Source organism: Dermacentor andersoni, chromosome 1, assembly GCF_023375885.2.
Source record: "Dermacentor andersoni chromosome 1, qqDerAnde1_hic_scaffold, whole genome shotgun sequence".
Lineage (NCBI taxonomy): Eukaryota > Metazoa > Arthropoda > Arachnida > Ixodida > Ixodidae > Dermacentor > Dermacentor andersoni.
This window is the reverse complement of record NC_092814.1, coordinates 96591841-96607209: the sequence shown is the minus strand read 5'-3', so window position 1 is coordinate 96607209 and position 15369 is coordinate 96591841. Positions and strand designations below refer to the sequence as shown.

The 15369-nt window shown below is 47.7% G+C and overlaps 1 protein-coding gene across 2 annotated transcripts in view; it reads right to left on the bottom strand.

The window, feature by feature from the left end:
- The window catches only part of LOC126544888 (protein tiptop-like), a 468690-nt gene that overhangs the window by 14791 nt on the left and 438530 nt on the right, over positions 1–15369 (bottom strand). Inside the window, exon 1 of one of the 2 annotated variants that reach the window (XM_050192415.2) lies at positions 9251–10340. The exons of the other annotated variant lie outside the window; for it this stretch is intronic. Within the exon in view, the coding sequence (XP_050048372.1) occupies positions 9251–9437 (187 nt within the window). The 5' untranslated portion in view covers positions 9438–10340. Of the gene's footprint in view, positions 1–9250; positions 10341–15369 lie in introns of those variants that run through there. 2 annotated transcript variants of the gene reach the window in all.

Here is a 15369-nt window from a genome sequence, read left to right as displayed (position 1 = left end):
TTCAAGCACAAGCCAGAACTAGTCTCCGGTGTGTGTGTTCCCACCCACACAAGGGTGAGCCGGGGGGGGGGGGATGTAGACGGTGACAGCCTATGGGAATATACTATGAATGCCTGAACTGAAAGTTAGTGTAATCTTAGCGCATATAAGAAAGTTCTCAGTTCACTACATCCGTCCGCGACTGAAGCTAACGCCGAAAGTATTTCGTTTCATCAAAGCTCTAGACAAACGCATGCTGTCGCTGTCGCCGCTTTGCAAAGAAGCGATGGCTGCACTAAGATGTGGATCCGAGCTTTTTGGTAAGGCAACAACTTCAAAAGGGAACAGCGCAAAAGACGGGACAGGCCAGAACATTTCCATTCGGCACTGTTCCCTTCGTAAACAATAGCTACTGTACAGTACAGCACTTCAGATTGACTACATGGTCTAAAACGTTACTACGCGAACTCTCAAGAGTAGATTCGTTCTGCAGAAATCACTAGCACCAGAATTACACACAAGCTGCACAATGAAGCCCAGTGACAGCTGTAGCTACGCAAGCAGCGCCAGAAAACTACAGAGGGTCACTCCAGCGATGCCTATATTTGACATTGACACATACTCTGACAAAGTGAATGCAGCTACGTTTAAAGTACTTTAGCCACGGCCTGTTTCTGACGTTCCCAGCAGATCTTGGGTTGCGAAAATACAGCTGTGGAGAAAATGCGTGCGGAAACACCACAAATTTAAGGCTGTTAAAATCTTGAGCTCGTCTCCCCTCCCCCTCTTCCCCTTTTATGTGTTCTGCAAAGGTACAGCAGGGTGTTGACTACTTGAACGCATAAATGAATCAACCAATGAATGGTCTTATTCAGTTGAAATATGTGTATGTGAAATGAACATCTCATCTGATTTGTCAGTTTCCCACTGAGCACGCCCTCTTGTTCGCACGCGTATAAGTTTAACTGAAAGATACGTAACATGGTGGTTTCGCACTAATGGTTTCTGAATACTACGAAACAAAACATATCGGTGTAGGCGTAACAAAACATATCGACCGGCCACTCAAGAAGCGGGACATCCACAAAGCGTGTATGCAGGAGCGGAGAGATTACATGTGCAACTAAATAAGCGCACGTACAACGCGGGTCACCAATTGCCGGCTTAAAACGGCGAAACTATAGCGCGGCGGCCAGATCACGGTCAGTTACTCCATATCTAATTCCATGAGCATGCCGCGCTGACCAAACCCGTGTTGCAGTGCCACCATAAGTGATGGAGAGAATAATGTAGTTGAAGAGTGGCGTGCACAACAATGCAGCGAAACCAGTTGCGTGCATCTCCTCGGCGCACTGGCGTTCGCTACATACGCTGAAATATTTAAATGTAGGCGTTGTGATAAGCGCGCATGACCGTTGCTTACGGCTGCCATGCTTATTCTGAAAACACTCGATTGCTATTTGGTTACTTTTTAATGCCAGTTTTCAAGTTTTTGCTCTACCACATTAGCTGCAATGTGGCGTTGCAAAGCGTTCAATTAGCGCACTGAAAAGTACTCGTCATGTTAGTCCTTTCCATTGCTTTCCTACTTCGCTAACGGTCTACCTTGAACAAACGTCTCCTTTTCCCTCTCCAGCGCTAGAGAAGCTGACACACACCCATTCCCCATTATACGTATGTTTCCTATTGAGTTTGCTGTACACATTTCGAATCGACAGCTTGTGTGCACCTGCCTCTGTCGCTGCTCGTTTATATTTTCACTATAGCTTCTTGAATACAACGTAATCATCAAACGTCACATTTGTTGTGTTTACTTTGGCTAAATAAGTATGTACTACGTGAGTCCCTTGCACTGCAGCTTCTTCGTAGTAGGCACCGAGAAAGACCACAGTTAAAGTATGGCGTTGAAAGAAACCCTTCGAAAGCGCGAGTACCACCTAGGCTATCCATCTCATGGTCGATTGAGGCGGCGTTTAAAGTGTTGTCGCAGCAAGCGTTGCAATGAAAGTGGTATTGTGTGCCAACAATCGTGGGTTACAAAACCCAGCTTGGCATAGCATGGTACGCGGCCGCGTCTTGTTTCGGAAGCTGACGCCACAATAAGTAAAATAGAATAAATAAACACTGAGATTTTGAGTGCCAGAACCCCAATCTGATTGTAAGGTACGCCGCAGCAGCGGACTCGGGATTAATTATGACCGCCTGGGGTTCTTTAACGTTCATCCAATGCACAGTACACGAGCCTTTTTTGTACTTCACCCACATCCGAATTCATGGGGTCGCCGCCTTGATCGAACCCGCGACCTCGAGCTCAGCAACGCAATGCCATATCCGGGTACACGCGGCACCACGACGAGGGGGGCAACAAGTGGTAACAAATCTCAACAACGGGTTTATACAGATGTAGTACATTAATTTCGTGAAGATCGCACGCCCTTCTAGGCGCACTAGCGCCTGTACATGCACCAGAGATCTAGCTGACTACACATTTGTTATTACATCCAGTATAACCATGGCGGGGACCATCCAAATTGTATTCCTTCCGTGCCCTGTTGCTGATCCAGTTTCCACTTTTCTTACTGCTTAGCCTGTTCTATTAATTTTCATAAGGCTGCTCTATGGTACTGGAAAGCAACTAATAGACTTTGGTGGGGGTTGCTTGCCTGTTTCATCACACCCATTCCTGTACTTGCAGATTATGTTTTAGTCCGCGGTACACACGGAGGGGCGGAATGCAACACTGTTGCTACCACTCGATTAAGGTGCACGTAGTAAACCTCGGATGGTCAGAATTATTCCCTCCACTACAGCGTCCCTCGCAGCTCACAGAGCAACTACGCGGCCTTTAAACCAAAGCTTCACTCAATTATCGGAAACGCTCAGGCCACCGTAATGCAAATGAAAGCGCGGACGTCGCCGGAATGAACTTTTCAACCACGCATACGGTGGAAAGAGAGGGACAGAGAAAGTAGTGCACAAGCTGGTAAATTAAAGCAACAAATATGCAATGTTAAACCACGAACTTCTAGAAAAAAAGAAAGAAAACGACGTACTCCTATACATGACCACTGAATTGTGTAGCCGATGTCATCAGTGTCATCGCAGCGCTCAGCAATCCGCCAGAGCTTGCAGCCGCAGCCCTAACAGATAAGCAGCCATGAACATGTCAGAGCAGTGACACCGTCCACGTCTCAGCGAAGAACTCAAATACGGAACCCTGATTCCACTTGTATAGTGTCGCGTCCACACGAGGTCAGCGCGAACTGTGGTGTGGTGTACGAGAGAAGACGTGCACGCCGCCATCGTCCCGTATTTTCTGCGGGGCCTATCACGGATTAATATTTGTTAGTGGAGGAGGAGAAGGAAATGAAGAGAGAAGGCAGGGATGGTAACCAGGAATGCGTCTGGTTGGCTACACTACTCTGGGGGGGGGGGGGGGAGGGGAGGGAGTAGAAATCATCAGATAGAGAGAGGAAGGGGCAAGAAAGTCGCGGTGAGCTCGCGCACGCACGCGGAGGGCCTGAGCGAGACATAGGCCGGTCACAAAAGCCGGTCACCCTCGAGAAAGACAAATGGGCCTTCATTAACACTTGCACTGTGTCCAAACTTTGGTGCACCTTAAACTGCGACAGGCTGTCATTCAAGAGCGTGACAACAGCCCACCCACCGCGATAGTCTACGGTGTTGGCTGCTAAGCTCTACGTCACGGGTCAATCAAAGTCGGGGCGGCCGAACTTCGATAGAGGCGAAATGCAAAAACGCTCGTGTACTTAGATTCAGGTGTACGTTAAAGAACCCCAGGCGGTGAAAATTAATCCGGTGTCGCCCAGTACGGCGTGCGTCATAATCAGATAGCGGTTTTGGCACATAAACGATGTCAAAGGAAAAATGAACTGCTTCATATAAAAGTGCGAGTCGTATTTTACCGCTACGATGAATGTCGCGAGAATTTCGAAAAGGTGGGTACTTTGGCAGATATCACGACACATTGCACCCTTTCTCTTTTTAATTCTATAACTAGAATAAAGGAAACGCTTGCATCCATTTCTTCCTGCTCCAGAACATTTTGGATTTTGTTTCAGCTCTTTGAGGGCGGAGTAAAAGCAGGAAAAAAAAAAGAAAGAAGGACCTCCTTGGCTAAGAATGACCTTCTTGGCTTAGTATCCAAGCTGCCAAACTGTGCGTCTAATAAGTGCCGCGTAGCTTCATTCATGGTTTAAGGCGAAGACTGAGCTCCAACCTCGGGTTCGTTAACCTTCCGTCTCTGTTACTTTCTTTTTTCACAGCTTTCTTTTGCATTTCCTATTCTTCGAGCTGCAGGCCGACAGTGCCTGACAAAGCGTTTCAAATGCGAGTAAAGTCATAGCCAAGTTCGTCACTGAAGACAATGCAAGCAATGCGCGCGCGACCTTATAAAGGCCGATGGCACTGCCAGCAGCTGTGACGTATGTTCGCAGATTTTGTACCGGTATGTACGCAGTGAGTTCCACACTATGCACGTAGCTCCATGGAAACATCCGTGAGCCCGAAGAGGCCGCGGTGTCGGCCGATAAAGCATGCACGCGAGTTCGTTCGACGCGACGAACTCGAAGCGCAACAAGCACACTATTTATAAGTCTCACGCTCACGAGTGTTTCTAATGCAGTAGCACGCACGAAGCCGACAAAAGCAACATAACTGCAGAAAGCGCAGTTCACCAACCCACTTTCAAAATAAGCGGCTAAACTGCGAAGAATTTTCTGACAACGCGCTACGTAAAACGCAAGCGAGGATGCTTGCCACGAAAGTCAAAATGGTTTCGTTCACGTAGAGGACGGAACAATGTGCGAGGGAACACCTTGTTCGCCTTTGGGGCCGTCATTTGTTTTTCGCACTGAAATCAAGAAAACACGACGGGTCAGATTCTCCAGTATAGCTGAATTATTCCCAAAGTTTCAGCAGGAGAAATCTGAACAAATTCTGCAGGGCCATTACTCGAATATCAAATATAGGTGTTCCCTTTGATAATGGACTGACCTGTACAACGCGCCTAGAGAGAGGGTCGCAGTTTCATTTTTTATAGTTTGTATACCGCGGTCCATAGTACGAATAAGGTTATTATAGAAGCATGGAACAGATAAAGTCATCGGCTCACGGTTAATATGAGTTCTCGACGCCACAACTACAATATTTATATAAGAAAGGTATCCACGCTTTCATTCCCATATTTCCATTTGAAATCCATATTTGCCGCAGGGCAAGCTGTTAGAATTTTTGTTTTTAAAGGAGAACAAAGAAAGGGAGCAGAGAAAGGGAGCCCGTTTCGTCGTTCTACCGGTTGCAAAAACAGGGGAAAAAATCACAAGCTTGCAAAGCTTGTGCTGGCGTGATGCTTTGCACTTTTTCTTTTACGATGACTCCCCACATGTTTCGCTATAAGTTCAGCCTGCACTGGTAACAGCTGTTCCTGCTGCGCACATAAAGTCCACAAATAGCCGCGTTCTCTTCTCGCTAACAGATAGATATAAATGCAGCACAGCACTCCTGCCATAAACTCCGTCGTGAAACAACCAGCAGTATATTTAATGCTGCTTTCGCCGAATACATGCACTACGACTGACTCAGTACAATCTGATGTGACAGATTGACGGGACGAGACGGAGAGAGAGAGAGGGGGGGGCTTCACGTCGTGCTTGGTAGAGCTGGACCGGGTCTTTTTTTTTTTTTTGGTAGGCTTCAACGGTTACGCGAGACAAACTAACTATATATGAGCAGCTGAGTGCATACAAAGTAAAAATGGCAGCGCCATCTCTGCACGAGCAAATCTATACGTATGCCAAAAAGAAATGCTTTCCGCGCGGCATATTCGATTGGTTAGTTTCAGTGCGGTTCGGCAGCGTTACAAAGCTCGCGTAAGACAGCTTTCAAGCGTTACATGCAAGCATAAGAAAGCACCAGTGGCGCTAATGAGGCCAGATTATCGCCTACTAGACCAGCTTATTTTCGTAATGCGACTTTAAAGCTGTCATTCACGATGTCGTAGGACTCCAAAGCGGTTCGAAAAGACCAGTTCAACATGCCATCACATATGCGCTTGTCTCGTGAATAGAATAAACCAAACCAATGTCGCGCCAAAGCAAGGAATGTAACAGACATGTACGGAAAGGAAAGGCTCCTTTAGTATCGACCTGCTCCATTGCTCTCTCTAACGGCCCCGAGAAAAACAATGGTAGTCTACAGAGTTCAAAAGTACTAGAACGTGAAATGTCGACCACAACTTCGAAATGTCAAGAAGGTTAGGGGTGGTGTTTCCACACCAAATGTTATAAAAAGCACGCTACCCTTTCCAATGCCGTGGCTGTGAAATATTGGAAAGCCGTATACGCAGCCGCGACCGCTTCAGGACTGGATGGTTGAAGCCCGCTGCACTCCTAAGACGTAGCGATTGAAAAAGTTCGTTCTTACACCTCTGACTTGCACGCCGTTAGTGCAAACTGCAAAACCCTGCTACAGGTTTAATAATTTGGGTAATGACACGTTCCGGCCATTGATGCATTCGAAAGTCGCACCACATTTGTGGTCCACGATAAAGCATGCTTTTCATATATGATTCTTCTGCAGGTTGCTAAACGGAGTCAGCTTAAATTGAACATATAGGAACGTAATAGTGGTGGCAAGCATGGATGCTTTGCGCTGCGAGATTGACGAGTCGTCCACACTGCACAGAACAAAGGAAAAGTGCTGCATTTGAAATGTCGACTTGGAAGCATCTCTCGCAGCGTCAAAGCTTTTACGTCACGAGATTGTGATAGTATCACCGACCCTGTGCAAAAACGCCAATCAGGTTGTCAAATACACGTCAACGCCCGGACAGCGCTGCTCTTTTTGACAAAGGATCATGGCTGAGCATAACCTGTACATATGCATTCCTTTCTTGCGAATAAAGGATCACAACGTGCTGCTACAGACAATTAGAAGGCTCCATCAAGCATCTGAGCAGTGTTTCTGACCTGTTGTACATCGAGGCGCGTCTTTACAACGGCCCTGTTTTCCTGAAAACGATCAGCGGACAGCGAACTTTAAGAGTGTGAACCTTTGTTAACAGGAAGTTCGCTGCGTCGGTGTATACTGTAAATTGGCGATCACTTCCCGAATCAACTGGTTCGAACAGCACCCGTGTCGTGCAGAGTAAGTATTATGGACAACATGTCCAACCGCTTCTGCGAAAAGCACACCAATGCAGCAACGCGTCTTGTGCGCTTCGTGCATATACGCTAGACGCGCATTTTCCCGCGCGTCTGATATACTCGAGAGCGGTGTGCTCTAAAGTTACGAAAAATATTAGACTAATTTCATCTAATCAAATGGTACAGCGTCGTGCCAATTGAACACATTCGACATATCACCGCAAAAAAGCAGAGCAGTAGGAGCAACACGAGAGCAAGAAAAGGACGGTCAGAATTTGCACCCGTTTATGATACACCTGTCACATATATACATTTCTGAATATGCTTGACTCAATATAGATTGAAATAGGTGTGAACTGGGCGATGCTACACGGTTTGCTCAAGCCCACATGTCTTCGATCCTATTAGAGTTAATGACGCTTCTTTTTTTTTTTTTTTACCGTTAGAAAGCCCAATGCAGAACGACTTCGATGAGGATTCGAACTACACCAGGTGACAGGCTTGTTATTTGAATGTCGCGTTTTTAAGGAGCATGTGCAGTCATGTGGACAAGTTCGCTCTTTGATGTACACAAATTCCGCCAAATACGAGGCCTGAGACAGGTCTCGAGCAGGGTAGCAAGTTACGAATTTGATGCACTTAATAGCTCTTATAAGCATCGAACCTCTTGGATACGACCAGCCCGTTCATTCGTTCCGAAAAAAAGTTATCGGCCTCTGCATTAAAAGTTTCAGCTCAAACTCACCCTGCCTACTTTTGTTGAGGAATAGTAGGCGAGACAACCCAGTGGAAACTCACCTTTCTATTCGACAAACCATATCTTAGCTCACGTAGCTTCAGTCCCATACAAAACGCTCAAGTGTTTCAGAGGGATAGTAGCTGCTCGAGAAATGACTCAGGAACTGTCTAGGTTGTCTCCCTTCAGTGATATGACAACTGGACTGAATGCGCTGCGCGAAGCGCTAGAGCTTAAGAAATACTCGCCATGCTCTGTTGTTGTCCATCCATCGTCTACTGAGTTTCAGCTCAAAATAGAACCATAACATAAGACGGTATAGTATTTACAAACACGATTGTAATGCATCCAAAAGAGGACACCAATTTTGGGCCTCGCGGTGCTCGTGTTTACAAAGTCAGTTTGGTCATCAAGTCAAGAAGCATCAATTGGGAGCAGCTACTCAATGGCCACAAATACAAGATACTTTCGCTTTACGCTAAGGGTTTCTGATGCTTTGGTGTCTGCGCTCATTTGGGTGCTCTTTCATAACAATGTAACCAAAGTCTAAATATAGCAAGCCTATTGGACAGTATGGCAATGGGGAAGTAAATGGCGTTACACAGCAAGTGGTGAGGTCATCCCACTTTGGGCACGCCATTCGCTCCACAGTGAAAAGAAAATGACTGCATCTGCCCGCTTTCGTTCCTTCTTCCGGCCATAGATGCGCGTAGCAGAGTTGCTGAACTCCCGACCGCTGCGCAACATATTATGAAGCATGCATGAGTCATCGGAAAGAAATTCACTGTCAAGGAACCTAAAACAAGTGAACAACGTAGTTTCATGCTGTGGTACACACCGCAAAAAGAACAAAGCCTGACGCTACCACCATTAACGTACTCCAAACAGAAGACGCCGACTGAATGCCAGGGTACTGACGCAATCGACATGTTAGTCATTCATTGCGGTACTGTGGTTCGATAAATACTGAGCATCAAAACGATAAGCAAAGCAACGAAACTACGAGATCACTATCGGGCAATGGAAACAGTGCGGCACGGCCACGAGCGAGGAACCGCGTGGTTTCATGCAACGCTAGTTTCCGTACTCGCCGCGCGATGCCGCCACGAATCAAAGAAGCGCGCGTCTTGAGCGAAAGGCACACGCGCTACCGAAAGGGGGCGAGACGCGCTGATCAAAACACGGGCACCGAAAAATGGGATCAAGCAACTAGCCAGCAATGTGCAAACCACGTGGCACGGGAATTGGTGACAGCCCTTAGGCGCGCGAGTCCGGCAGGCAGCGAAATCGGCCTGACAACCGCGAGCGCGCCCGTGTCTCGCACAAGACAGGGGCGCGCGCGTAGTGGCCGAAGGGGTACGGTACGTACATTGGTGCTTCTTGGCGGCTGCAGCGGCCAGGCCGGCCACGACGGCGTCGACGAGCGACAACCGACAGCTGGGCCGTGGCGGCGCCTTGCGCGGCCGGCGCCGCGTCGTCGTGACGGAGGCCGTCGCTGCCGTGACCGCGGGCGCGATCACGGCCACCGCTTCGGCGGACGCCGACCGGATGACCATCCCATCCAGCTTTCTCGACCGGTAATCCAAGCGCCAAGGAATCGACGGTCCCTCACTCGGCTAGCAGCACGACGCCACGTGAAGAGCGTAGGTACGCAGAGCGCATCAGTCCGCCCGGCCGCTATTTCGGGAGCACGCAACTCGGCACGACAACGGCGCCCTGGCGCTACTGTCCGTTGCTCCGAAGTCACTGAAGGGAGAGTTGATCGTCAGCGCCGACAGCACGCAGGCGCCTCCTCGCCCACGGCCCTCCCTCACCCGCGCGCGGAGAGCGAGGGAGCGTGGCGGCAGCCAGCGAGGGAGAGGAGTTGTTCCCTTCTCCGCCAACAACAATCGCCATATTGGAGTCCATCCAAAAAGCCTCTCTGCGTGACAGACACGCATTCATCAAATGATGATGTACAGTCGCGCGCTCCTCCTCGCCCCAAAGCTCCACAAAGAAAAGCGCTGGAGAGGAGGCTGCGGGAGGAGTGGCCTCCAGCGCTCGCAAATCAATCTCGTTTTGCGCCTCTTTTGTGCCTCACCGCCGCAGCGGCAAGCGCGGGCGCCCCTCGCCGCTGTCGTCTGGCCCGCATGGCCGCGCGCGCTCGCGACGCCCTGAATGGCTGCGGCCGCCGCCGGCTGGCTCCTCCTCCCGTCGACGCGCCGCCGTCAGGTGCGACGTCGACGCTCCCTTCGCTCGGTGCACTGCTGCTGGAGAGGGGGGGCGCTCGCTGGCCGAAACGTCCCCCCCCTCCCCCGTCATCGCACTTTTCCAGGGAGGAAAAAAAGTCCCACGCAGACTCCGGAAGGTAAACACCCCTTGCTTGCTGTGAGCAGACCACCACGCCTCTAGACATGGAAGTATACATTGTGTACTTCCATGTCTACGCTACCTCAAAAATAAAAGTGACTCCTTGTAGCATGCGCTGCCCGACGTGCCGTCCGTTTACTCGTTTTGTTTATTCATTTTTCAGCGAGTCAGCTGTGAATGTTCAGTCCCATTCATTGATTTCACGGCTTCATCATTGTGTATCAGGTCTATTACCTATATTCTCTTATATTCACGCCGAGGCCAGAGTACCTAACATAGTGCTGAAGTAAGTGCTTAAAAGAGCATGTAAAAAGCACAAACGTGCTCCCACATGGCGTTCATTGCTGGACTGAGTGAATTGCGCCTCTTGAATTGCGCCCAATTTGATGTGTTCGGCACGCTAATCTTACTTATCATGACGCTAACTAACGTACCAAACAATTTTTAAGCGTTTGTGCATGCGCGTCTTACTCCTGTGAACTTCATGTCCGGTGACATCTCTTTCCAGCTTTGATATCAACTTGGTGTAATTCATTTCGCAGTAATTTAATGTGCTATTTGTTACAAAAGTTGTCAGGCGAAAGTGCTCGTGACTTGACATAACGCCGCGTGACTGCGTTATGTCTAGTCTAGTCGCGAGTGCTTTAGCCAAAAAATAATAAATAATAGGTACTAGGCGTACAATTGCCGCAACTTGGAAGACTGAAGTCGTCCTTTATGACACACAAAAGCAGACACAACCGGGAAAAGGCATGCGATTTAATTCGTTCAGAGACGGCATAGTACATATATGTATACGTATATACTGTCGCCTCAGAACAAGCAGGTTGCGGAACAATATCGCGGGATATTTTGTGACACAAAGAAGCTTGGGAAGGACTAGGTGAGTGACGGAGGAATGTATATAGAATGAGATTCTAAATACGGTAAACGCACAGAAATAAGATACAGCTTTTTGAGAGAAGAATGACATGGTTGCGGAACTTCCCCCCCCCCCTTTTTTTTTTTTTCGCTGTATCTAACGGTATGCTGAATGGAATGCTGAAGAAAGGGTGATCCGACCTCTACAAGCGTCAAATAAATAAAAGAAAAAAAAAGACAGCAATCACGGAGGCACATACCGGTCTCCCACGTAACTTGAGCCAAACACCCAAAATATGCAAATGCCACGCATCTGGACAGAACCAAGGTGACGGTGTTTGCCGTCGCTTGGAGATAGATTATCTTTTGCATTCCACCTAATTACATAGTTAGCCTTAAGTAACTAATCAACTTCTAAAATATTATAATTAGATGAAAAGTGTCAATGAGGACATTGTAGAGCAACATGAAAAACTCCTTAAGCAACTTTCTGTTTTTCAATACGTGCTACATAAAAGTGTTTTTCTAAGCATGAGAGAAGCCCGCGAATATACACAAAATAGTCGCGCGACTGGCCGCTCGAGGCATTTTGCGTGTATTCGCAAGCTTCTTTCATGCTTGAAAAAACACTTCCCTGTAGTACCTATTGAGCAACGGAAAGCTGTTTCGGGAGTTTTTAATGTTGCTCTACTATTTTCTCATTTACACTTTCACTAGAATTATAATATGTGAGAACTTGATTAATTAAGACTAATAATGTCAATAGGCGGAATGCGAAAAATAATCTGAGTATCTCCAAGCGACGGCAAGCATTACCTTGGTTCTGTCCAGCTACATGGCAATGGCACACTTTTAAAGTTTAAAATTAAGAATTAAATTCTGGGGTTTCACGTTACAAAATCACTTTCTGATTGTGAGGGCATAGTGGGAGACGCCGGAAATTTCGACCACCTGGGGTTCTTTAACGTGCACCTAAGTACGCGGGTGTTTTCGCATTTCGCCCTCATCGAAATGTGGCCGCCGTGACCGGGATTCGATCCCGCGACCTCGTGTTTAGCAGCCGAACACCATATATGCACTAAGCAACCACGGAGGGTCCTTTTAAAGTTTAGCTCAGGTTACCTTCATGGGACACCCTACATATCACGTCGCGTTCAATCACACATAGATATATAGGGTTCATCGGAGGATTATGTGGTCGGAAACCACTTGCTTCTTGCAACTCCATATAACTCCAATGGTTACGGAGCGATGTGTCATGAAAATTCTTTAATATCAACTAAAAATATGGGGCAGAAACTTGGAGACTGACAAAGAAGCCTGAGAACAAGTTAAGCACCGCGCAAAGGGCGATGGAACGAAGAATGTTAGGCGTAACGTTAAGAGGGAGAAAGAGAGCGGTGGTGGATCAGAGAGCAAACGGGGGTACATGATATACCCGATATTCTAATTGACATTAAGAGAAAAAAATGGAGCTGGGCAGGTCATGTAATGCGTAGGTTAGATAACCAGAGTAGCATTATGGTTACAGAATGGGTGCCAAGAGAAGGGAAGCGCAGTGGAGGACGCCACAATATGTGGGGCGATAAAATCAGGAAATTCACATGGCTATATAGTTGGAATCGGTTGGCGCAGTACAGGGGTATACTTTATGTCCTCCTGCAGTGGACATAAAATTGGATGCTGATGATGATAAGCCTACCAATGGACATGGGGAAAAATTAAAAAGAAACCAATATAGAGAACACAATATCACACTAAACTGTAAGGTGAAAACAGAAAGAAATAGGAACGGTTAAGCTAAAACTTGAAACCCATTCACGCTGACTATAGTACACTTGGAGGTTATCTCAGGTAACAAATAAATAAATTTATAGCACATCTCTTCGTTGCATTGTCGGGGAGAGTACGGACCAAGGATGTAGTCCTTGAACGAAGCATACTTACACCCGCTCTAAACTTGAAGCACATGCTGTCGCCTCTGCTGGGCATAAAGCGGACGAGTTAACAGCATGCAGATGCGAGATGTCATGAGCACCTTGTTCCCCACAAGTGAATGAAATAGTATCCAGCGCGCTTAGTTTTATACGTATACAAAGTGGCTGGTCAAGGCGCAACACATAGTCGGAGTCGATGAAACAGAAAAGGGGTAGCGTTCAACGAATACAGAATCTATCTTTTCGCTTAATCATCCAGCATGATGTGAATGATTGTTCCGTGGAAAGCTTTCTTTTCTTTTTTTTTTTTTCAATATGTGCCCCCATGCATTATACGGCTGAACGGAGGAATAACGTACACGTCGCCGTGTTCATGGGCGACACTTCTTTCAATTTCGTCTGCCCCCGACCTTCCTCAATAAGTGGCCCGGGCACCCACTGAAATACAGCACCACTTGCGCGGGATGCTGCAGTGTGCGCATGTTCCGCGATTGAAACAACTATGCAACTGTATTATGTATTGGCGGGGATATTCCACAGAATTTGCAGCGCTGGCTTCGTGTACGAGCGGACTATATATGGCACGTAGCTCAGCTGTAGTGTATGACATCTACCGAGAAATATTTCAATAGACGTTGCTTATAACTTAGCGCTGGAAGAGCAATACCGCAATCGAAGCATCCCTGCATCTTTCTTGTAATGCACCGGCCATAACTCAGTTATTGTCACTCCTATATAATGTATGTTCCGATAACCTTGCTCTGATTCCGGCAAAAGGGGGCAGTTTGGGCGGATTGCCGGATTTGCGGGGGCGTAAACGTGAGCGACCGGAGCGGTGCAGCCGCCTGGTGGCGTAGAGTTCAACCAGACAAACACAGAGCTAAAATTACAGTAAACCACTAGATCCTGCTTCGCTGCTGGCGCAAATTTTCAGCAGCGGCGTAATGGTGAACACGATTACGCCGCTGTCGAAAATTTACACCAGGAGCTAAACAGAATATAGTAATCGGCTTTGTGTCTGTGTGGTTCAGCTTTGCACCGCCAGCAAGCGCCACGAATCTGGCCGCTCACGTTTACGCCCCCCGCACAACCGGCAAACCGCCCGCGCTTGCCGGATTACCGGACGCACTAAAATTCTCTAACATCTGCTCATTGCATTTCACCGCGCTTCTTCTTGGTGTTGTTCATGAAGCCACTGGTATTGCGTTCTTTCGCCATCTTAACAAGATTTTGCGGTATATGTTGCTATAGAAATGTCAAGTGGTAGAGTCACACACACTACTTTTTTTGTCACAAGTGTGTCTTGCGTCAATGGCTTGAGAGCAGCTTTAGCAAATAAACAGAAAACGTGTGACAGGGCCCGGGACACACGCAAATAACTTTCAGAGCTGCGTGCGAAGCAGATGCGAAACACTGCCAATGTGCGTGTTGTGTTGAGCAACACTATTAGTAAAGGCTGTGATGCTCAAACCTTTTAAGCAACACTTCATTTATAGGAGGAGGAGGAATAAACTTTATTTGTGGACAGCAGATCTCTACCTAGATGACGGCCTCGAGCCCTTGGGCCCTGGTGGCATCTTCGGCCTGCTGGATTGCCTTGAGTTGATCTTCCGGTGCACAGATGAGCAACGCGGTCTCCCACTGCTCTCTGGTCTTGTTTATTTTATTCTGTGTGGGTGTCCGAGAACAAGCCCAAACCATATGTTGTAGGTCCTCCCTTTCTTGACAGAATCTACATCCATTCGTGTAAAGGTCCGGGTAGTAGCGGTGGTATAGCTAGGTCACCGGTTTCGGATATGTATCTGTTTGTAAGAGGCGCCATGCCGTCGCTTGCCGTCTACTCAGCGAGGACTGTGCCGGGGGGAAATGGGCCCTTCCCAATTTATAGAGTTTGGTGATCTCGTTAAAGCTGGTCACCCGGTCTCTCTCCGTTCCCCGTATTTGTTGCGTGCAACCTGCTCGGACCATCAGTTCTCAAGCCAGGTTGTGCGCTATTTCGTTCTTGGGAAGGGAAGTGTGTGCGGTCGCCCATATAACGTGAACGTCTCGATCTTCACGAAAGTTGGTTAAAATTCTCAGCACTTCCCGCGAGATTCTTCCTCTTGCATAGTTCTTGACGGCTGTCGTGGAGTCGCTTACTACGATGTTAGCCTCCGTGGAGGCTATTGCCAGTGCTAAGGCAGCCTTCTCCGCCATCACTTATGGTATACCACTTATAGTATAAGTAAGCAACTAGACTCCGTTATATGTCACGGTTTGTCGCCACTCCGAGTCATATGCAGAACGAATGTCTCTCTCTCTCTCTCCCTTAGGTATACCACTAATTGACTGCGGGATTTAA